At 42.7% G+C, this 23,975-nt stretch overlaps 1 protein-coding gene and 3 non-coding genes across 4 annotated transcripts; all 4 read right to left on the bottom strand.

Moving 5' to 3' along the window:
- Positions 1–4,287: 4,287 nt before the first annotated feature.
- bbs2 (Bardet-Biedl syndrome 2) lies at positions 4,288–13,191 on the bottom strand. Its single transcript, XM_071902270.2, has 18 exons — positions 13,128–13,191; positions 12,483–12,612; positions 12,158–12,385; positions 11,905–12,030; positions 11,101–11,163; positions 10,881–10,958; positions 10,502–10,606; positions 10,070–10,156; positions 9,795–9,930; positions 9,346–9,485; positions 9,027–9,156; positions 8,762–8,933; positions 8,530–8,659; positions 7,690–7,809; positions 7,123–7,260; positions 6,493–6,605; positions 5,798–5,946; positions 4,288–5,547 (listed from the first exon to the last, which is right to left on the bottom strand). Exons 2-18 carry the CDS (start codon positions 12,597–12,599, stop codon positions 5,441–5,443), a joined length of 2,139 nt encoding a protein of 712 aa, XP_071758371.1. The 5' UTR covers positions 12,600–12,612; positions 13,128–13,191; the 3' UTR covers positions 4,288–5,440.
- A 7,189-nt stretch (positions 13,192–20,380) lies between these two features.
- On the bottom strand, positions 20,381–20,452 carry trnaa-ugc (transfer RNA alanine (anticodon UGC)). The gene has a single exon. It is a non-coding gene; the product is annotated as a tRNA-Ala (tRNA).
- An 838-nt stretch (positions 20,453–21,290) lies between these two features.
- On the bottom strand, positions 21,291–21,362 carry trnag-ucc (transfer RNA glycine (anticodon UCC)). Its single transcript has one exon. It is a non-coding gene; the product is annotated as a tRNA-Gly (tRNA).
- Positions 21,363–22,033: 671 nt separating this feature from the next.
- On the bottom strand, positions 22,034–22,115 carry trnas-aga (transfer RNA serine (anticodon AGA)). Its single transcript has one exon. It is a non-coding gene; the product is annotated as a tRNA-Ser (tRNA).
- Between the last annotated feature and the right edge of the window lie 1,860 nt (positions 22,116–23,975).

Genomic DNA, 23,975 nt, shown 5'->3' with positions numbered 1-23,975 from the left:
TGTGCGCAATTCGTGCGTAAAAGTCAATCTTTTGCCAAACATATCCCGCATGTTTTACACTATCAGTAACAAACTGGCCTGGTCTGTGGATCAAGTCATTCAAACTTACCAGAAGAGAGAGAGAGAGAGAGGGAGAAACTGCGCTGCGCCACAGCCAAACTCAAAACATCTGTTCTGTGGATCTCTGAAACTGCAGGGCACCAACACACCAACAGCGTAAAGTAAACTAGTTCCCAAAGTTTCCAGGGGGAAAGATCCAGTGAGAGAGAGAGAGAGAGAGAGAGAGAGAGAGAGAGAGAGAGAGAGAGAGAGAGAGAGAGAGAGAGAGAGAAGCTCGGCGGGTGCGTTAGGGGGTGTAGCTATGCATGAGCATGTGCATGAGTGTCTCTATAGTATGATGCGGAAAGTCAGCAGAAGAAGAGAGAGTTGCACGCCTGGAAAATAGACGAGAGTAGCCGAGTGCAGTCGCGCGAGGAGTCATCAAGCCGAACACTCCCGACTGCACACTCGCTGCTCCTTTTCTTCTTCTTCAGTTTTGCTTAACGGCGATTGATAAACTTAAAAGGTGCATTACTGCCACCCACACTCACTGCTCAAACGACCCAGACCTTCACGTTACTTATTTTTATTTGAATGTAGGCATTACAGGTGGCATTTATGGGAAATATTACATAGCGTTCTAATAAAATGGTACACAGACTGCTCATGGAGTGACATCTTGGAATAGATATAAAAACTTATGTCTCTTCATTTCACGGTGGGTGTGTGATACAACTGTGATGAACCAATAAGCGCTCAGCTCGAGGCGTTTCCCATCATCCTCGGAGCTGTGCAGTCGGTGGAGAGCAGCTGCAGCGCCTCGCTCCAAAAGCTGCAGCCGCCTCGGTCCCACGAGATTCCCGTGGCTCGCGCAGTCGGGTCGGCGGAGCAAGTCGGACAGCTTTTCTAACCATCGTGCAACGGACCAAGCAAGTCGCGGGTCAAAACTGCGCAGGACTTGCTCATCTCAAACGAGCCTATTAACTCTTGTCTGGCGGAGTTGGCACTGAGCCTCTTTACGAGCTGCCGCTCTCTTGTTGCCTTCATGTGCATTCGGAAATATCAGAATTCTCAGGTTCGCTTCACATGAACGACCCAACAAAGTGATGTATATATCTGGTTAAATTGGCTTTTCCTATTTTTGCATTCATGTAATATGAGAAAGATGTGTATTAGTGACTGGCTGCTTCCTTGAAAATAGCGTTCACCGCTTTCATGTGGAACCCGACTGATGGAAACTGATTTCTCTGAATTCTGACCAGCAAGGAAATAGCAGCAAGTGTAGGGAATGATATATTAATGTCAAATAACAAAATTAATGACTTTCATCACGAGTCATTTAGGACACAGCTACTTGGTGGATTTTTAAGTTTTATTTGCTGTAAACATAAACTCAAATATCACTCACTAAGTGCATGTCTGTTGAGAATAATAAAAAAAAAAAAAAGAATTAAAGAATTGCAGGACTGGTTTTGTAATTGCTTCCAACCTAAAGTACTTAACTGTGTAACAAGTTGTAGTAACGACCTCAGAACTCGGAAGAAGGAGCTTACGAGGAGCACCTGAAGGCAGCATCTCTATCCTCAGGCCTGTCCATGTGACTTCACTGGAGAGCAGCAACCTCAAGCCAGATGCCAACACAGCAACTGAAGAGGATGGGAGACAAGAGGGAGGGGGACAAGGGGAGGAACACGGGAAAAGGGGAAGAGAGTGTGGGGAATAATAATAATAGCTACAGAACAGCACCTCTGGAGCTGGTAGGGATTCTGGGCAGGACTGGAGGGCTTGAACCTGGGTCATCACGTTGAAGGACAGTGTTGTTATCCCTGCCACCTCAGGAAGAGAGAGAAACTGTAGCAACCAGGGAGAGAGTGATGGGAGGAGGAGGGAGGTGGAGATGCTGGAGGAGCAGAGAAGAGGGAAGAGATCGGAGAGGGAAAGCACAGACAGAAGGAAGTGAAAGAAGGCGACAGGAGAGAACAAGCCTGACAGGGGAAACAAGAGGAGGAGGAGTGAGGAAAAAAGAGGCTGAGGAGGCAAAGTCAGGAGGAAGCTGGGGCAAATGATGACCAAACTCAAGAGAGAGGGATAAGAGAGGAGAGAGATGTGGTGAGACATACAGAGGGAAGAGGAGGGCCAAACTGACCTTATCATACTTGGGGATTTTCCATCTACAGTTCAAACTGGAAGGAATGTGTATTTAAATATGGTCAAATGCACAACCTTACTAACCGGAGCCCCACATCCACACTGGAGAACACACACACACACACACACACACACACAGCATGAGCAGTAGTAACAGTGATTTACGATCCTGGGCTGGATCATTACTGAACCATATGTAGCTGACTGGCCAGACTCCACAGCGCCTACAGAATGCAGCTGTGTGGACATTTATGTGTTCAGTGGACTATACAGAAAGGAGGAATATAGAGGTGGAAAAAGCAGGAAATAAGGACAGGAATGCAGGAAAATGGAAATCTTCGTTAGAAATGAATGGGAGTTTCTTTTAGAATCACACTCTATGGTGTAATGTCTAATTCAGCTAAAATAGCAGAAGAGTCTTGAACTAGATGGCACTCAGTAGAGCTCATACCTCTGCCAACACTATGCAACTGTCAAGATATGCCAGTTCTCCATATGTTGGATTTTCACCAAAAGTGAATCATTTCTTCCATGCCACATTACCAACGTGTTTCACATGAGGAGATGCACACATTTTCATGACTGGACATTGCAGGTCTATTGTTGCCACTTTTAAGCATTTTAGCCGTTTGTCTCAACACCACATGACCATTCAGCACTATTTCTTGGGCAGTTTCCATTAGGGCCACCCTCCACTGTACCAGGTTATGGAAAAATTAGCAAGGCGGTTATGTCTGAACCGGAAATGAGCTCACCAGTGCCCCCATGTTGTTTGATTGGGCCAATAATGAAGGGTTTGCCTCTAACTTTGTGTGTGCCACAAAGTTATAGCCACAAAGTTTGATGGTGTTACGTCAATCTGTTCGTATGTTATAGGCTATACTTTTTTATGAGAAGCCACGCCCACTGCCACGCCCCTGTTTGGCCAATCAGTGTGAAAGGTTAATTAGTTCTTCTTTGCCCCATGACCAACCTTTCCACAGTTTCCTGCAAATCCATTCATAACTTTTTGAGATATCCTGCTAACAAACAGACAGAAAGGGGCGAAAACATAACTCTGTCCAACTCTGTTGGTGGAGGTAAAAAAAAAAAAGATGTAGGAGCTGCATGACCAAAAACTGTAAATCATATATTAAATTGTATATATTATGTTATCTTTCCAGCTCCTTTCCCCTCTAATTTCCATTAGCTCTTAGTTGTTTTGTTTTCTGTTATGATGTATTGTGTGCTTTTTTTTTTTTTGCTTTTTTTTGCTGAACTTCATTTAGAAGAGGTCAGGCTCATAAACTATTTAGCTTCTGAAAAAGATGCAATGACTTGCTGTGTCCTGCATAGGCCGTGTAGCCATGCATCCAGTGGAAAATGGTAGCTGGATACCTTTCAAATATGTAAATAAGAAAAGCAGTGCTTGCTTTGCCTTGCTTTGTGTGATAATTCCAGATATGAAACAGGAAGGTCAGCTCAAGTGTGTTTTAAATCACTGAAATACCCAAACTAGGCAGCCAGCCGGTCTAAAGGATAAAGTGATCTAGTGACTGGAGCTGGAGGGTGGGCAGTTCAAATCTTGGTGTGGTAAGTGAAGCAGAAACACTTGAGGTACCATTGAAGTGCTCTTGGGCAAAGCATTTAACCCCCAATAGCTCCAGTGGACTTAGACAAGTGTGTGTATCCAGCAACAGTAACATTTTCAAGGCAAATAAATATGACTTCGAAACCACTTTTAAAAAGCGCTTTCAGAATTTCCACATCCATGTTGGCTTGGGAAAAACGTGGCTTAAAGTGGGCTGAAGTAGTGCTTCAAATCTGCTCAGCAGTTTGAAAGAGCTACTCAGGCTATTTGACAGGAGAGAAGATATATGAGCAAATGTTTGGCTGCACTTTTTAGAAGTGAGGGCTGGCCTCTGTGTTCATCCACACCATTTCTGTCTTCCAAAAATCCATTTTCAAACACAACCTGCGCTCCAAGAAAGAGTTGAGCGAGCGAACTTGTCTGAGAAAGAAGTCAGTCCCTTAATGACAACACCAAACTCAATGAATCAACATTCACACAAACCTTTAAAACATATCATAAGTTAATTTAATAATATTCTCTGCCACACACACACACACACACAAAATAAAGTGTATAATCTCTATAAAAGGTAAACATGTTCACCACACACGGCTGGTCCTCAGTGACATTCATTAAGTTAAAATAAGAGTTTTCTTTGGCTACACACAGCACACACAGCAGCTGGGAGCAGAGACCTGTATCTGGACGGGTTGACACACCGAGAGGATCTGGACCGACCAGGGCCTCCGGTGAATTCAATGGCACGACTCTCTCAGATGAAGGGCTCTAGCTGAGAGAAAAGATGCTCTCTGTCTCGCTCCAGCTGTACTCTCTCTAAACACCGCCGTCTGTCTGCTGACTCACAGTCCGGGTACCCATCCAACAGATTGTGTTTGTGTTGAAGCAGACGGTTTTCACGAGTTTTCCTAAAGTTTCAACATTTAGCAGGCAAACTGGCCACACCTCTAGTGCATCTGTACCTTCGCTGGGCATTAGGCTACAACTCTGTCACACCACTGAACTATTGACACTGTCGGAGGAAAGCAATGTGTACTCTAAATAACGGAATTTAGTTTTGTTCAACGGGTAATAAAACTTACTCAGCACAGGCAAGACTGTGTCAGCACATCACTGAAATAAAAAAAAAAGACCAATATTGGGAAATGCCAGATTTTCAGGTGACAGCAGCATTATGTTAAACCATCTTTGTTCCATCTCAAGTTGTTGCTTTGGTCCAGCTGTGCTCTCTAAACATCACTGCCTCTCTTGACCGCTCACTCCTACACTAATACAGAATGTTATTTACTCTTCCACACAGCTGCTCGACGCCAAGCTTACTAAAACAGCCACAGTGCTAGGCAGAGACGGATGGAAATGTCATTAGTCCACTAAGACTGTGGTTACTGTTTTATTTCTCTATGAGCTAATGTAAGGTGAAATTGATTAGAGTCTAATGGAAATGATATGGAGAAGGCAGTCAATTGCTATTGCCTATTCATAAGTCATTGGGCGAGAATTGGATTTAGGCTACAACACGCTTGGGGAACTCGGGCCTCTGTACCCATTCCACCATCTTCCTCTGTCTTCCTTTTGTTCCAAGTCCACAATGTTGCTCTCATTCCAAGCTTATTATTCTGGTCAAACATGATGAAATGTCTCCCTCTCTTTCACAATCTATTTCTCCCTCCTTCCTTCCCTCCCTCAGGAGGATGCGGTGCCGGCTCTCATGATCTTGAAGAGCGCGTTGACGTTGTTGCTCTTGATGGCGTCTCGACAGGCAGAGATGACTTGGTTCTTGGGCTTGCCCACTGAGGAGAAGGATGGAGGGGAGACGGAGATAGATGGAGATGGAGATGGAAAGAGTGAGACAGATGTGGAAGATGCAACGAGACACAATGTCTGATCAGAGCTCAAACACAACACATACGTTAATCCAGAATGTAAACAACACACACGCACTTCATCCCAAACAATCACCCACACACATTCTCTCTCTCTTACACAACGGCGTTACTCTGACACACACACACACACACACACACACACACAGTGGCCTACCTCGGAGTCTACCAGCCCTCTGTATGGCCTGGTTGACAGACTTGAGGCAGGCCAGGAGAGCGTTGTGGTTGTTGGAGCGGATCTTATACTCGTTGACCAGATCCCGGTTCAGATCATACAGCTCTCTGTAACGCTTCTTCATCGTTGTCCTACAGAGGGACGGAGGACCGAGGGAGAGAAAGGGATGGGAGGGAAAAAATGGGGAAGGGAGGGAGAAAAAGAAAAAAAAAAAGAGAGATTTTTCTTTCAACGTTTAGATTAACGTTTTCCTATTTATATAAACAATATAGAATTATTTATCATTCCATATTTTGTTTTCTGTAATGTACTGTATACGTACTCTGGTATTTCATGCCAGAGAGAGAGAGAGAGAGAAATGATGAAATTGATTTTTGGGTCCCGGGGTGAAAAAGATTGCCACTATTACACTATTATCTACATGGCATAAGTATATTCAATCTCATGCCCCCCCATTATTTGGTAGTGATACTGCTGTGAATTTAATTGGTGTTTTTTGTTATACTAGATAACAATAAATGTTTTTGCAATACAGTGATGATACACGGATTAAGTTTTACTCCAGGAGAATATTTTGACATGTAATGCCAATATCACACATACAAAACCATGGTGAATCAGGCCAGTTTAGTGAAGTGTGAACAGAATGGTATGTAGAGTATATGGTGGTAACTCACATGTCTCCCATAAGGCGAGCGTCCTCGGCCTGCACCAGCATGTTCCTGATGTAGTTGGAGTGGTCGGCCATGGCTGCAGTCAACTTCTGATGGACAGAGTGGAACTCATCCACCTAGCACAGAGATGATCCAACATGTGGTTACGATATATTTTAGCCTTGATACAGGACCAGCATGCTTCTAATGTACTTTCGCCTCTGTTCCCCAACTTCTCTACCTTTGTTATGGGGTATCTCATATATATTCAATGGGTACATCAGCCTCAACTTTACACACCACAAATTTAACTTGCCTCCTAGAACATTTCAGGTTCTCATTTAACTTGACAGGCAGCCTTTTACAGAGTGCTGTTATAGTCATAGTTATCATATCATTCATATAATGGATGACCTGCAGGTGGGAATAGGACACACCCAGTGATGGAAGAAAAGACAGAGAGGGACAGAGGGCAAAGTTGTTTTGGTGTCTCAGAGGACTAAGGAGCACACTGTATATCTGTGACATCACAAGTTTGAATCTGACTAATAACATCTATCATACGTCTCTTCCATCTTTCCTGTCACCCTCCAACCCAATAAGCAGAAAAGCTCCAAAAACATTGAAAAGAAAACGTGGCACAGGAAAGCTGACCTCGGTGAGTGTGTTGCGTAGCTCATCAAAGTAGGCAGGGAAGTCTGCCTCTGCTGATAGGTCCTCTATGGCCAGGAAGGAGGCCAGTGATTGGACCAGGTCTCCTGCCAGGTCAATGTCATCAGTGCTCAGAGTGATCTGATTGGACAAAGCAGTAATGGATTCATGAACTGACTGATTTTAGTTCAATTTAGCACTTGAACTGCCATAAGGCCATTACAACTTTGTTCAAATAATCAGCACTGTTATATTTACCCTTTATAAGGTAAAGTAAAAAGAAAAAACAAAGGAATAAGCATTTATACCTCTGTCAACCAGTCAAATTTCACCAACATTTTTGTCATTTTTCAAAAGAATTATTAACCCTGTAAATGCACTTAATTTTCTTTTAACATACCTGCAAACTAACCAGGAGAAACAAAATGTCTTTTCAAATGTCTATTTGATTATAGGCTTATTGATAACTACTGTCTATGGACCCTTTGAGCCTATTAATATTTGGCTATTATGGGCATTATGTTACATGGTATATTCTGTTTGTGTGTGTGTGTGTGTGTGTGTGTGTACCTGTCCATTGCTGGCCATGCTGATGGACAACAGTCCTCCTCCCCTTAGCAAAGTAAAGGTGACATCGGGACCGTCTATCCCTTCTGGAAGCAGGAAGTTCTGATTCAGCCACATCACCACCTACACACACACACACACACACAGCATATCAACATACACTCACCGGCCACTATATTAGGTACACATGCTCATTAACACAAACAACCTGCTCCTCCAAACGTGAACCATGTGGCAGCAACTCTGTCTATTAAGCCTGCAGACATGGTGAAGTGGTTTAGTTATCTGATGTGTGATCTAAGAGACTTTGAGCGTCTGACTGCTGGTTCAGCATCAGAAACTGCTGCTGCCCTCCTGGGATTTTCACACTACAGTCTGTAGAGTTTACAGAGAAAGCAGCTTGTTAATGAGAGAGGTCAGAGGTCAGAGCAGAACGGGCAGACTGGTTCAAGCTAACAGAAAGGACACAAATGCTCCAATAACAGTCTTTACAACAGTGGAGTGCAGAAGAGTTGTTGGCTGTTATGATAAATGTTGCTACAGCAACAGACGACCAGCCGGCACTAGACAGGTGTACCTAATAAAGTGGCTGGTGAGTGTATAGCTGCTGCTAACATTATTGTATTCTCCATGGAAGAAATGAAGGCAGGTGATCAACTAGGGAGCCAAAGAGCTGAGATCACTGCTAATTAAATAGGTCTATAGGTCAATTAAACTGCTAATTAATTAGGTCTACATGTCATCGCCATGAATGCTCTGTGGGACTGCACAGCATCTGGACTTATTCACTCTCGCCATCGTTCCCTGTCTCCTAAAGACACAGAAACACACTCCGACTCCTACCCGCTGTGGCCGGTCGTTGATGCTGAAGGAGACCCTCCCGGTGGGCGGGGCAGCTGAGGGGTCAACCGTGATGTCATACATGGAGAAGCGAGGCAGCTGTCGGGTGATTTCAAACACATGGAACTGGGTACTGGAGTGGGGGAAAAAAGAGTGAGGTGAGGAGGAGAGGAGGGAGAGAGATGGAGAACGACAACAAAGACAGCACACGCGCACACCCGTACACACACCCTACCTGGCTTTCCCTCCAACAAAGGCCTTGATGTGCAGGTCTACTGGGATGTCTTTGGGGGGGACGATGGGGACTCGGACGCAGCCTGACAGGTTCTGGGCACTGGGGTGGACAACGTGGCTCTCGCCCTCAAAGATCCCCTCTGCGAAGATCAGCACCGCCCGGATGATGGTTTCTGGAGAGGACAGAGGAAAACATGCAGGGGTGTTGTTAGCATTTACTCCTTGAAATCCTTGACAGTCTCATCTCTGGTGCTGAAGACCCTCACCGTTTGGCGTGGAAATGCTGAGTTCTATGTGAGCCTTCTGGGCCTCCGTAGCGGGTCTGACCGCCAGGGCCGTCTGGAGCTGCGTGTTGGCTGGTATCACACCCATCCCGCTGTCCGTCTCTGATACACCCTGAAACAATGTGACAGTATGTGTGTGTATGTGGACGAGTGCATGCATTAACTGATTGTTCTCTCCGTAGCTCCATAGAAGGTTGTGTGTCTGTTACTCTGTATGCATGTCTGTCAGAATCCTGTGTCCTTTGAATTAATCTACGTTTTATCCATGTATGATATAAATAAATGACTGAAATGTGCGTACCTTGGCGTTCTCTTCATAGTTGCGTAGCTCGAGCAGCAGATTCTGTCTGCGTTGGCTGAGCTCTCTAATGAGGTCCTGCTCTACACTGGAGTCCATGAGATTCCCCTTTAGTTCCTTACTGGCTGGCAGGTAGCCGCGAACTACAGAATGCAGAAAACATACAGATGAGATGAACATGCATGAACACATACACACACACACACACACACACACACACACACACACAAATAACACTATACAGGCAGGCAGTTAAGTGTCTTGCTAGAGGACAGTGTGTAAGACACAGAACAATAAACAAATATGTGTTTTCCATAAAATGATTGAAAGCAAGTTTAAAAAAATGTATTCAGGCACGCTTGAGATAAAGGTTGCACCAGCCATGTATGTACACACAGACAGACAGACACATAAAGACACACACACACACACACACACACACACAAACCTACCTTCTCCCTCTATGGAGGTGCACACAAGTTGTTTCTGTCCATCCAGCCTGTAGTCTCCCTCCACCACTCCGGCCACGGAGGAGGAGAAGTTGTCTTTGAAGATGACCTCGCCTGTACGGTCGCTACGAGCGTCAATCTGGAACAAATGGGGGATGTGATCAAAGGATACTGAACTGAGTGAGAGTGGCATGTCCAAGATCCCCCTGATAACCCCCGCCACCTTCTCTCTTACAGTGGAAAAACAAGATAGCAGGACTGCTAAGTTGTGTCCTGACCTTTCCATTGGACCAGCCAGTGATGAGCTCCACCACCCCATCAGCATTCAGGTCAAAGGCATGGATGCTCATCGCGTGATTCTTAGACTGGATGGGGAGAGAAAGCAGAGATAGTCATAACAAAATAAATTACAGGTGATAGTGAACGTATAGCATTTTACCATCAATAAATCCTTACCACATTAATTTCGAGGCATTATTATAATTACCCTAAACAAATGAGACGTCATGAGACAAGGTGACGTCACACTGACTACATCCATCTATTTTTACAGTCTGTGGTGCGACCAAGTCAGATTTTGCAGGAAATCTGATGGATTGCTTTACGACACAAAACAAGAAGCAGGCGCTCTTCTTCCAGCACAAACAGAGCTAAAGCTTTCAGAGTTTCTCACAATGGAAGATGGTGGAAGGAGTGAAAGATTGTGGTACCTTGATTCTCCAGTAGCGGGCGGTGCGGTCATAGACCCCCACAGTGCCGTTAGCCAGGGCATAGCCAAACCTGCTGCCGTGCATGTGGCACAGAGAGGTGACCGTCTGGACAGAGAGGGACAGAGGGAGCACGTCATGTCAAAGAATGCCACTTTGCTCCAGTGCAGCTCAAGACAGATACAACAATCTACAGTATATCACAATGATCTGTGCAAAAGATGATTACAAACATTATTGTATGACTATCCTCAGTACAAAACATGATATAAAGCATGTCAAAAGCGATGATACCAAAAAATGTGTAATATACTTTTCTCTGGATTACACAATCTGACATTTCAACAATCTTTTGATTGTAAAAGAAGTTGCATCCATTTACCTCGTTTTCAGCCATCTCAGATACAAGCTCATCCTCTTTGAATACCCTGATGTCAAAGTCCTCAGATCCTACCAGGAGCTGTAAACAACACACAACAGATGACAACATTACTTATACAATTAATAATGAATACAAAATGCCTGAACCAACGATTGAACGTACAAGTATGAGATACTGTATCTTCCATCTAGCGCTTGTCTATAGATTTGGGTTAACTCACCTCATTTTTCCCATCTCCAGTGAAGTCACAGAGCACTAGAGATCTGACATTATCCCCCGTTACCTAAAAACAAACAAGGCACTTCATGAATAGAGAGTAAATATTTGATAACTTACACAACAGCAACACAAAAAGAGGATTTAAAACCTGCGAGTAAAATATGTTATCTAGTGCAGTAAGTATGAGGATTAATTTGTAGTTGGTCTCCAATGCCTGCTACAACCACAGGCATAAATCCACGTGTGCAAGTACATGAAACTAATACAGACGACAAGAGTGACATCAAGTGGTTTAACTGTTAATTTCAACAGGGTAAAAGCTATGTAGTTAGGCCGAATGCAATTCTCCTATCATAAATCTGGTGGAAAATTATTATTTAATTGTTAGCTAGCAAAAATTGTAGTTTCATTCTGCATCAGTTCAGTGATCTAATTTCATGTTGCTGACGTAAACTGCATCGGATTTGTTCCTCCGGATCCTCCAGCAAGTTTTCCCAACTATCAAATCGATGCACCATGCAAACAGCTATTTTATGGACGACTTTGCCCCAAATAGGGGGTAGGTGTAAGTTTTAAGCAGTCACTTATACCTACATTGAAACTATTTCAGTTGGTGCAACCGTTAAAAAAATTTTTTAGTCATGTGTAAACTCGGACTGAGAGAGAATTTACGTTCAAACTAGCCTATGTCTGAACTTACTTTTAACTGGTGAAACAGACATCTTAAGTGTAACAATGAGTTGTGTGTGTGTGATATTGTGAAGTGTAATCTGACATTACAGTATTATGTCATCTCAGTTCATACCGTCCAGAACTGGTCGTTGCCCTCATAGTCAAAGCCTTGTAAGGCGCAGTTCCCTCCAATGATGGCAAGAGGAGACTGGATGTCCCCTAGTTTCCCCAGCACGATGGTGTTGGCCCCATCTGTCACCTGCACCCACACACAGCACACACAGAAACAAGCTCCTTTAAAAGGGACATACACCAACATTTTTGGCAGCTAGGCTCCTAGATAAACGTATGTCATACCTACTCCCATTCTCTTCAACTGCACCCACCTCTCTGTAGAATATATCGGCGTTGTCATGGACGTCGTAGGCCAGCAGGTTGGTCTGGGATCCCACCAGCAATGTGTCCCCGGTGCTGTTTGGTCCCAGCGTTCCTGCCGTCAGACAGCTGACTGCCTGGTTGATGTTGAGCAGAGAGATGTCGGAGTCCTGGGTGCTCTGGCTCAGTCGGTGGGCCACAGGTCTCTGGCCACGAGTGTGGGGGTTGTGGATAAACACCTTTTGAGGACATAAAGTTAAGAGTTGAGGGCATGATATAAATAAGGAAGGAGTTAAAACCGCTTTTGCACTGGCTATTGCTGTAAAGATCTCTCACCTTCCCTGCTTGTGTGGCTGCAGTGAGGCAAGGGTGGACTCCATCAAACTTCCCAATGGTCACCATGCGAGGGTTTATCTTATGGTTCAGCTTCAGAGTGAATATGGGGACCAACATGGTGCCTGTATCTCTAACCAGACAACAGACAAGAGATCCGGACAGTAAGAGATGTGGTATGTTGATTCAGATCCTTTCAGGTAAAATAATTTCAAGTAAAAAAATCTGCAAATCGAACGTGTGTTTAACCTAGTACATTAGCCATGAGTGATTTTGTCACACTAATGTAATTAGAGGCTTTACTCTAGGCACCCACAAGAGAGTTCCGTTGCCTAGCAACAGACACCAGCTAGCCAAAGCTTTTCATCTGGCTAATCTCCCTGTCGTTTGCTCTCCACACGTTATCTTATTCCATTTTTACAAGAATGACAAATATAACTAGCAGGCGACATGTATATGCCTTTTCCACACACTGTAATGCTTGTTCACAGTTTTCTGATAAAGTAGATCCACGTATTTTGTCTACAATTATTAGCTAGCCTACTAACGTCACTGCATAAAATGTTCCAATCCATGAATGACTACACAAAAAACAAATGAAACTGCTGCAATTAAGTGAATCACATTGAAGCATGCAAATAATCTCACCGAAAGCCCCCTTCTTCTTAGCTGCCTGTGTTTGGTATTTGTAACACCGAGTTAGCTAACTAAGCTAGCTGGTTAGCAGGGTTAGAACGACAAGGCAAAGCAGCGAGAGTTCTGTGTTCCGCAAGCGGAAATAAGAATAAGACTTCCGGTCCGATTTTTTTTCAGAATAAGAGCGCAATTTCTAGAAATCCATAACACTCAAATGTTGAGACTAAAAAAACGTCTTTTTGCACAAAAACCCCCCAAATAATTAAGCAACAAAATGCAACTATACAATCTGTACAATGTTTTTCCATGATAAGAATTGTTGTAATAATTTAGTCGAAGGTTCCCCTCTACATTTAAACAGAGATTTGGCATTTTTGGACTACATAGGCTAGACAGATTAAACACTGCACAGGTCACCTTTCATTGTAAGTGCACAAGTTATATGTCAAAACTTGTGCACTTACAATGAAAGTGTACAAGTTTTGACATGTAACTTGTGCACTTACAAGTTATATGTCAAAACACTCCTGCTGACCTGTACTTTCACTACAAACTAACATTTAGGTCCAAGCTGTTTAAGAAAAGTCATGACAGGCCCTCAAAGTCAGCCATACTGTAAAACTGTGACGTTTTCTGACTAAGTTGGACACTGTACAGTTTAACTTTCATTGTAATAGCACAAGTTCTATGTCAAAACACTCCTGCAGACCTGTACTTTCACTACACACCAACATTTAGGCTCAAGTTGTTCAAAGTCAGCCATACTCTAACACTGTGACATTTGTAGAATTAATTAATTCATTCATTCATTCATTCATTCATTCAACCTTTATTTAAGATTCTGGGAGAAATCATTGAGGGTGACCCTCATTTACAATGATGCTGAGATTACACCATGGAAAATACAAACATACAAAATCAAACAAACAAAATCAGTTAAAGCAGTTACAGGCAGGAATTGGATGGTTCCTAAAGTGTCCAAGAGGCACAAGTGTATTCAGTTTTAGGTGACATTGCAAGACATTCCATGAGTCTGCTGCACTAACACTAAAAGCAGTCCTTCCAAGATCAGTCCGGACACTTCAGAGACCAAAAATAACTAAATTCAGAGGAGATCAATTAAGGTCGAGGCTTTTAAAGTTCCAGATATTTACTGCTCCTTGAATAGTTGTTGATTAAAGCCCCTGCTGGCCACAGTTTGACTTGGAGCAAGAGAACAGTTTCACAGTCTGTGGGAGGTCTGAGAGGGCAGAAGAACATGTCACTACATGTCAACAGAAGTGTCTAAAATCCTATTAATTATGATTGGTGTTAATAGATAGACAGTTGCTTAAAAAGTTCTTATTGGCCCTAATTAATCGGTTCCGCGCGCGGGCGCACACGCACGCACACATTGCGCCCAAATGCAACGTCTATTAGCAGCGTCTATTATCATTCCCTTTAAATATAGGTGAAATATAGGAAAGCAGCTGGATGCCCAGTCAGTTGGAGCCTCATGTGCTGCGAGCCATTCTGCCCAAACACACATTAATGCAAAAAGACTAAGAGACTTTTGTCATTTTGTGACTCACAAGTCAAAATAAAGTTTCTTCTGAGAGTCCAGTAACACATTTCCTATACGGCCTGATGACAATCTGTCCAGCAGTCCTACAAGAAGCAACCAGCACTGAAGTGTTTTCCTTTCTTTAATCGTCGGCTCATTAACGATGAGGGAAGACGCAGTCTCACGTGCCGCGAGTCGAGGATTGTATTTCTTACAGTTCAGCTATAAAAGATATAATTTACTATGAGTCTACAGATCATATTCACAAAGCTAAGTAACATTCCTCCACTGTTAAGAAGTAGGCCTGTAGGCCTCCTGGTGAAATCAAACGGAGTGTGTGTTATACTTCGAACAGCTGTTTAGTTACAGAAGTGACGTTTTTTGTTCTTGCATTGTCTTAAAGTTATGTTGGTTTGGTGAAAATAAAAATAAGATGGATTAATTACGCAATTCGTTCTTAAACTATTAAATGAATCATTTAGCCTGTAGCCTAATTAGATTACTAAATTAATTTAATAAGATGCGCTAGGCAGACTATGTTGATCGATTCACTCGTTGCTTTTTCAATGCATCTTCATGCTTATTCCATGATAGAGATATCTGGTAATAAGTCCAGGTGGGAATGACAAGTAGGCTACATTCATATTTGGCAATAAATAGGCCATTACTTCCTATTACATCATCCAATGTTTAGAAGTGAACGTCGAACATCATCAAAGTTCTGAAAACCCGGACAACCGTCCAGAACATCAGTCATTCGGCTCTGAGACAGAAGGAAACCTACGTGCAAATTCACAGCTCTTCGACGACTTTTTCGACGTTTAGACGATTTTTTTCGACGTTTTCTCGACATTTTCCTCAACTTTGGTCCATCAGTTGCTCTTCTCGACGGTTTCTCATGGAGCAGGTGAGACACAGAGAAACTATAGGTTAATTTTGGGGGGGGTTAAAAAATGTTTATTTTCAAATTGATATCGGCTGTTTGTTTTCAAATTGCTCCACGAAGTGTCAGGAAGCTGTGTGAAAGTTCCTGTCGGTTATGTCACTAATTGACCTGACTGCTGTGTTGTTCCAGACGAGCAGCAGCCGCCATGTTGTGCCCAGACACCTGCTGGACCACAGCTACTGGAGGAGCCACAGCAAGCTGTCCAGAGCCAGGAAGGAGGTTCAACTCTTTCTTACTGTCTGTCAGCCACAAAACATGATACTGTAGATATTGTCATATACAAGACAACTGCACTGTCCTGTGTCATATTACATGACCGGACCTCTCTAAATGGATCTTTGTGTAGCCTACACTTGTAATGTTCTTTTCTTTATTTTGTTATTTTAAATTAACTTTGTAAGTAGTCTGTATGAGAAAAAGGGTTATTCTCAATTGTACATCTTGTTAAGTCTGCTTTGCCATGCCTTGTATTGTGAGGAAGAAGTCCTGGTACTGGAAAGGTAATAAAAACAATAGAAAAGCAGTAGAGTTGTTGTCATTGTTTGTGGTGTTGCTGTTGCTCTCAGGAGAGCGAGGCCCTGCACTCCTCTCCAGCCGCTCCTGTCGGCTCCTCTGGCCCGCAGCAGGCTTCCCCTCGCTCCCTCCCAGCTGAGGACCAGCAGACTGGGTTAGCTGAGTCAGCCTCATCTTCACAACTGACTGTTTAACATTCTGCTACTATTTTATTACTATTTATTTTATTTGACTTTGCCTATAGTTTCAATTCATCCTTTCCTTTGCCTCTCTTTTAATTTTTACTTTTGCATTTTGTTTGTTTTAATTTAGCATTTTGTTTTTATTTTTTAAAGCACTATGTAGACTCTGTTTAAGAAAGAGGCTATATAAGTAAAGTTTATTATTATCATCATCATTATTATTATTATTATTATTATTATTATTATCTCCGCTGCGCCCCTGGTCTCCAGGCTGGCTGACCCCAGACCCAGATCTGCTCAGTTCTTCCCACAGCTGGAAGACTCCTCCTCCCTTAGGGCTGAGGTACACTCAATATAATATCATATCATATTGATTAATGATTTTTCACATGTGATCTCAAAGTGATGAATGTAAAAACATACAACATACATACAGACTTTCTCTGGGTAATGGAGTTTCAGTGTAAGAGTGTTGAAATGTCGGTGGGAAACGTTGCTGTAAACCAGTGGTTCTCAACAGGAGACCGGAGACGAGCCCCTGATGATCCACAGCCGCAGCGCAGCAGAGTACCGGCGGCTTTACCACTCGGTCGTGGATCCCATGCTGCGCTTCTCCTCTGGCCGGCCTCGGCCCTACAGCCTGCAGCTGGGGCGCAGGATCAAGCGGCGCCTGTGGGAGGCAGTATCCTTTGGTGCGGGAGGAGAGCAGGTGCCCCACATAGAGATAGATGTTAGCGACGAACCTAAATGTTCTCAGCCTTGCAGCAAGAGGGCCAGGCGCTAAACTAGGCTGCTGCACTAGCTCTGGGCATCTGTACATTGATTAACCTTAGTTTTATATTAAATAGTACAGTAAAGTATGGATTCAATTAAAAGATTAAACTTGATTGATGCCCATGGGGGAATTAGGTCTTTGGCAGCAACAGTAATAGGTGCAAGAGGTTAATGGTTAATAAAAGCCAAATAGAAATACGCATATAGAAATAGAATATTACATAAGGAAAAAAAAAAAAATGGGGTAACTAAAAATGTATAACTAAGTAAACATATGATAAAATAATATTACTGATAATAATAATAACAGTAAAAAATGCAGTAAAATATAAAATAATAAAACCAATAAAACAATAAAATACAGTATAAACAGTTGCATAGCAGGTGACAGTTTAAACATGTTCTCTATGGTATTGAGATCTCCTCACAGGACAGGCTGGCTGCTCACACATGGATTAAGCCTAGTACTGGACTAACATTTCATTTCCAGTGGAGATCTCCATTGGTGTAAAGTTTTCAGGACTAGGCTTTGTCCGTGTCCGAGCAGCCAGCCCAAAGTGTCATGGGAACTGACCCACCTGGGTTAGGTGACGTGGATAATGAGACAGAAGCTAGAAGCAGCTCATGCTACTGACCGTTTGATTCCACGCTGTGCTGCAGGTCGGAGGTGACAGATAGTTGAGCTGTTTCACTTTAGGCAGCGGCAGATCGGCCCGCTCACCATTCTGGACAGGAGAGCTCGTCGTCACGGTTACCTCTCTAGGTAGTGATGATGTAGGACCCGTCGGGAATCTTTGGTCCTATTGGTCGTTGCCTCTCCCAAAGGCTCCTGTGCTGCTCCATTAAGATTTCTCCCTACAGAAATCACATGGAGCAGCACTGGAGCCTTTGGGACAGACAACGACCAATAGGACCAGAGATTCTGGGTCCTGCATCAGGGCCGCTCTCTGGGCCGCTGCTGCCTCTAGCCGAACTTCTCTCTCTCTAAACCTCCTTAAGTGTCCTGCATCGCTCTGCTGGGTAGAGGTCCGGCTCGTTGACGTCCGTATCGCCCCACTCGGTGTTGACGCAGACAGTCCGGCCAGATTAAACGCCTCCGTCTCAGCGTTACCGTTCCCCCGTGTGGCTAGGGAGCCGGTCGAGGCAGGATTTCCTTCACCCCTTTTTTTCGATCACCTCGGCGTCTTGCGGGGGGTTTGAGTGACCCTTCACCCCTGAAAGCTGGCCTTAGCGTCTGGCAGGGCCAGCAGGCCTTAGGTAGCGCCTTGCACCTGGGCCTATGGCGACATGGTGCAGCATCTGGCGGCCACTGTCAGCCCAGGGGGGTCAACAGTGTATATTTGTAAATAGTTTGTTTGGTGTGACATAGTTGACGGGTTTGGGGTGGTTTGGACCTGCAGCATCTCCTCGACGTGTTTTAAATTGTCCCATAACACAAAGTGTCCTGTGAAGAGGTGATCTCTGCACTCAGAGAACCATGGTTACAATGCAACTTCTGTTCCTGCAGGTACTTACAGTTGTTACAGACAGTTACTGCAGTCACAACTGCTTACTTAAATAGGAAGTACTAAATTAGGAATATGCGCTAAATATAGGCCTGTAACTATAAACATAATACAACAATAACAATAATAATAAAAAAATTATAAAAAATAAAAATAATAAAAGATAATAATAATACCAAAAAAAAATAATAATAATAAGTAAAACATAAATACCAGTATACAAAAATGTGTGTGTTTTGTGAAATTTGTAAGGAATTATTATAGTTATTGTAGTTGCCTTATTCTTAAATAAAGCCCTCTTTACCTTATGCAAATTGTTTGTGTGTTTTTTCATTTATTTTATGAAACTTATGTCACTATGTGGGATGCTCTGCCATGACCTGTTTGAAAAATGATTAATGCAACACTTTATTTGGATAGTGTGATGTTACTCAACTGACTATCAGGTGACACAAAGTAGATGTTCAACAATGTGTCACTTGCCTTTTTGATGCATCTCCTCTCTAAGTAACCCTGACCTGAGCCTGACCCTAACCCAACCCAACCTGACCCTGTTTCTAACATTAACCCTAAGATGAACCCTTGCCCAGACATTGAATATCTATTGACTACTTTTCACACAGTTATGAGTATCACTTGAAACTCAGAAGACTCTTTAGTGACACTTTCTAGTCACTTGAAAGGAAGTTGAGTATCAACACTGGACTATCAAATAAACTGTGACCACTGATAGTCAGTGAAGCAGGCCTACATTTAAATCTCTTCCACCTCACTTCACCCACTGGCAGTCATGCAGTTTGAATGTGTTGTAGAGCGGTGGTTCTCAACCTTGTGACACCTTAAAATGAGGCGGTGCCTACCTGCGACCCCCAGACACAGGCTGCATATGCAGAGTGATGAATAGTTCATGATTTTCCCTTTCCAGGTTGTTTCATTTGATTAGTTGTCAGAGGAGGCAAGGAGGCAGAAAACTAATCAGTATTTCACAACAAAATTTGTGTCCCTCGTTGGAGCCGAGGGCATCGGGCCAAATTCAGGTCAGGCAGTCAGTCAGGCAGTCAGTCAGACATCTGTCGCTTCGTGAGATGATGTACTTCATCACGCGGTCTCTAGAGGGCATCTTTGACTGCGAGATCTACGAGATGCAGTGTTTCCCATACAGAGGCACAAAGTCAAAAGTTGATCAGTGTATAGAAATTGATCTAAATCGATTTCTGATGCACCTGATGTGCGCATCATGTCATGTTTGTCATGTGGAGAAGAACGATACACTGTTTTCACTGTGGAGAGAAACAACACTGCTGGCTTGACTGTATTGTAGACTGTCCTTTCTGTCTCAAACACACAAAATACCATCAATCACGTAAATGGGTTTTCTAACCCGGATGACTTGACAGTCAGCTCAGCAGCCCAGACAAATGTGAAGCTTTGAATTTGATTGGCTGTTGCTGGTCTGTTCTTCACACTGACAGAGAGCTGATGGTTCAGTCTAGACCGGTCTTCACTGGAACATAAAGAAAACACAGGGAGGATGATAGAGGTAGAGGTATCTTTTCAAAACCCAAAGATCCTCTCATGTCCAGTAACTAAATAAACACTTCTGAGGACATTTTTTTTTACTATGAAAGAAGAGCTCTCTTGTGTACAAACTGTCTACACAGTCAGTTTGCTTTCTCCAGAGTACAAACTCCTCTAATCTTCTGTATAGTATTATATCAGCAGATCTCAAGGCTGCATGTCAACATAGTCACTGTAGTAGTTTGGTCTGCTACAGGACTTGTCTTCTTCAACAGAAAACCTCATGGAGATGCCGGGGATTGAACCCGGGGCCTCATACATGCAAAGCATGCGCTCTACCACTGAGCTACATCCCCCTGCTGGTTGCACTTGGAACACATTAGATACACTTGGTGAATAATGAATGAGGAAATGTTAGTCATACAATCAACAGAGCTGAGATCACATTCAAATAAACTGATAATTAATTAAGTCTAAGTCTATATGTCACTGCCATGAAGACACTGTAGGACTGTACACAGTCTATACTTGCTCATCTCACAAATCACTTGTTCATAGAACATAAACTCTCTGTAAGAGTTTGTGAGGGTTTTACTCTGTATTCTTGGTGTTTTATGGTCTCAGTGGAGGCCTGTCATGGAGGAGTTAAAGAGCGGCTACCAGTGTTACACAGGACATCCAACCGTGTAGGAGGAGTGACAAAAAAGGGAAGATTGTAATGTCAAGAGCTGTTCCTCCCTGAATGTTTTCAACCTTTTACAAAATCCCAGTGTTGTCAGCAGGATCTAAACCTACGAGGGACACAATAGATTTTTAGTCCATCGCACTAACCTCTCAACCATCAACTCAACATACTATTGTTCTTTGAGTTTATCAGCATTTTAGCTCCTCTACAAACATCAAGGTGCTCAAATTTGATTAAGGCGATGGACTAGAAATCCATTGGGGTTTCCCCGCGCAGGTTCGAATCCTGCCGACAACAATACACTGTTTTCACTGTGGCGTAAAACAGCCGACTCTACTGTCTTGACTGCACTGATCCAACAAATTTGCAATGTAGAGCTTCCAAACATTTCTAGAACAGCTCTAATCTGATTGATAGAGCTCAACTTTACTGACACCAAAAACAAGAGACAGAAACAAGGTATTTTAATCTCAGTTCATAAGTAAGTACTACCTGGGAAAAGAAAGTTCTGCGATGGCCGGGAATCTAACCCAGGTCAACTGCTTGGAAGGCAGCTATGCTCACCACTATACCACCATCGCTGATGAAAAACAGCAGTCTTGCTGCACAGTCAGCAGTTTCTGTCAGGAATTCAACTGGAAGAAGAGGAGGAGGAGACAAGAGAGGAGGAGCCAAATTTTGATACTCACCTCATATACTTACAAATGAAAGCATCACCTTGTTGTCAGCAGGATCAAACCAACACAAGTAAATGCTCATGGATTTCTAGTTAATCTCTTTAACTGCTCCTGAGACAACACATGAGGTAAAATATCAAATCATGAACTCATGAGAACGACAGATCAATACCGTCTCCATCAAGTGTTTTCTCACTACGAAGTATAATCATTTGAAAACCAAATCAGAAAGAAAACCCAAATAGATTTCTAATCCATGGCCTTAACCACTCAGCCACAACATCTCTATGCATAAAGTTAATCGCATGAGGGTTATGCAAAGGCCCTAGCCTGGTGTCCAGCTGCTATGAATCGCAGTCTTCCGCACTCTTCGAATTTGCAAATCATTAACTAATGAATCGCCGTGCGTAAGACTGCGAGTCATAGGGGCTGGACACCAGGCTACAAATGCCCAGCAACAGACAATCAAACACAAAGGTCCTCATTCATCTGAGCTGACTGACAGGGTGAGAAAGTCAGTTCACATTGGTATTGTGTGTTTAGGACAGGGGGAACGTCTACAAAGAAGGGTGCGTCGTTGTCGGCAAGACGCGAACCTGCGCGGGGAAACCCCAATGGATTTCTAGTCCATCGCTTTAACCACTCGGCCACGACAACTCTCTGATCAAGCTCACAAATGCAGCATCTATCTGCAGTCAGTATCCACCATGGGAAACAGACTGGAATTATCCTCCATGTGTTAGTAATAGCAATAATCCTATAAAGAAGATAAAAGGTTTCAATTCAGTTTTGTTGTCCGTGGCATGGCATGTTATTCTGACAGCACAGTTTTTGTGGCACAGAATCTGATAATGATTTATTCTGCTTGTTGATTCTTTCCTTGGCATTCTCTTTCCCAGAACAGAATGTAAAGAGCTGTTCCTCCCTCAATGTTTTCAGCCTTACAGTATAATTTAAGAAACATTTAAGTGCAGAGAATTTGAATATTTTCTTGTCCTGTCTAGGGGCAAACAAAGACGACAGAATCTGCTTTTGTTGTCACTCCGCCAACATAGAAGCATTTCCTACAGTTAGCACTGGTTACTCTCCAGACATTCCATTATTGGATCAGAGCGACGGTGTCATCAGGGGCAGTGAAACCCCAGTGGATTTCTAGCGGTGCTAAAGGTATATCGGTTGAGGATATACTATAGTGTAAGTAGTTTATAGTTAAAGGCTGAAGTGAGATATGGTAATTCAAATTGTATGTGTACATGAGGGGAGGTGTCGTCTCTACTCCAACACTTAAGTGCTATACTATGGGTACACTCATAAAAAACGTGGTACTTAAGTACTATTTTATATAGTTTACACCACTTGTCTAACCTATATCTAATTTGTTGAGACACCCATGGCATTGACTCTCTCTGTAACATGATGTACACAGACATATGCTAGATATTTGTTATGTCACAAACTTCAACACTCTCAAGATCCACTTCCTGGTCTGTTGTTTTCAAAATAAAGCACTCTGGTTAATATTCTATAAAAGATAAGAAAATAAAAGACCTGTTGTGTTTCAAGTCATGTGAACTTTCAAAGCAATCAGCACCCATCATTTGCTGACTGCTGTAGTTCACAGTAATTTGGGGAGTTTCAGCAAGTGCATAATGCTGGTTCAAAAAATCCTACAATAACTGCTTTTCTGCAAAAAAAAAAAAAAAAAAAACTTTTCTGTAATCTTCAAGTCTATGATATGTGTCTCTCTCTGCTGGTCAAATAGGGAAAATGTACATGTCTGTTACAAAGATACACAATGTAACAAATTCAGTAAAAAAAAAAAAATCAAAATAGAATGTCCTGAGGAGAATAGACTTGATTGTTAAAGTGTCATTAAATTAACAGTGGTAGTAGCAGTAATAATAATAATAATAATAATCATGAATAATAATGATTTTTGATGGAAAAAAAGGGCTAACCTTACCTGGCTTTTGTGGCTTTTCCTTCCCAAACTAACTTTAATGACGAGACATACTATAGAGAAAGTGATATGAACCTTATACTATCTAGTAGCCTATACACGGTGATATTATACACTCAGTAAGTGCTCATTTGAATTTACAGGATTATTTCACTGTAAAATGTGTTTTTTTGATAGCTAGGATAGGATCAAATGTGTCATAACGAAATAAGTCTTAATTAACACTTTAATGTACAAATTAACATGGAAATATATACTTAATAATATAAATGTATTTTGTTTATAAATCATTACAAATAGGGCCTTTTTCATAACATCCTTTTGCAAATGAGCACAGAGGGAGCAGGCCATAAGGCACTCCCAAAGCAGGCAGTGGCTGTCTGTCTGTAAGCTAGTTACAGATTTGGAGCAACTAAGACTGGACAATGGAATGGCTTGACTTGGTTTTGCAGCATTTGCTAATATTGTTTCTTATTTTGTCTCTTACATCTACGTACAGGGTAATGACTATTGCGAGAAAAATACATAAAAAGTCACTGGCCATAAATAACTTTCTT

Source organism: Centroberyx gerrardi, chromosome 4 (genome assembly GCF_048128805.1).
Source record: "Centroberyx gerrardi isolate f3 chromosome 4, fCenGer3.hap1.cur.20231027, whole genome shotgun sequence".
NCBI classification, from domain to species: domain Eukaryota; kingdom Metazoa; phylum Chordata; class Actinopteri; order Beryciformes; family Berycidae; genus Centroberyx; species Centroberyx gerrardi.
This window is presented reverse-complemented; position numbering and strand designations above follow the sequence as displayed.

Coding starts and splice junctions, on each gene's coding strand:
- bbs2 (XM_071902270.2), bottom strand. CDS start 12,599: ATGTTGGTCCCCATATTCACTCTGAAGCTGAACCATAAGATAAACCCT. Junction 12,386..12,482: donor CAGCCACACAAGCAGGGAAG/GTGAGAGATCTT, acceptor TGTCCTCAAAAG/GTGTTTATCCACAACCCCCA. Junction 9,486..9,794: donor CACCTCCATAGAGGGAGAAG/GTAGGTTTGTGT, acceptor TGCATTCTGTAG/TTCGCGGCTACCTGCCAGCC.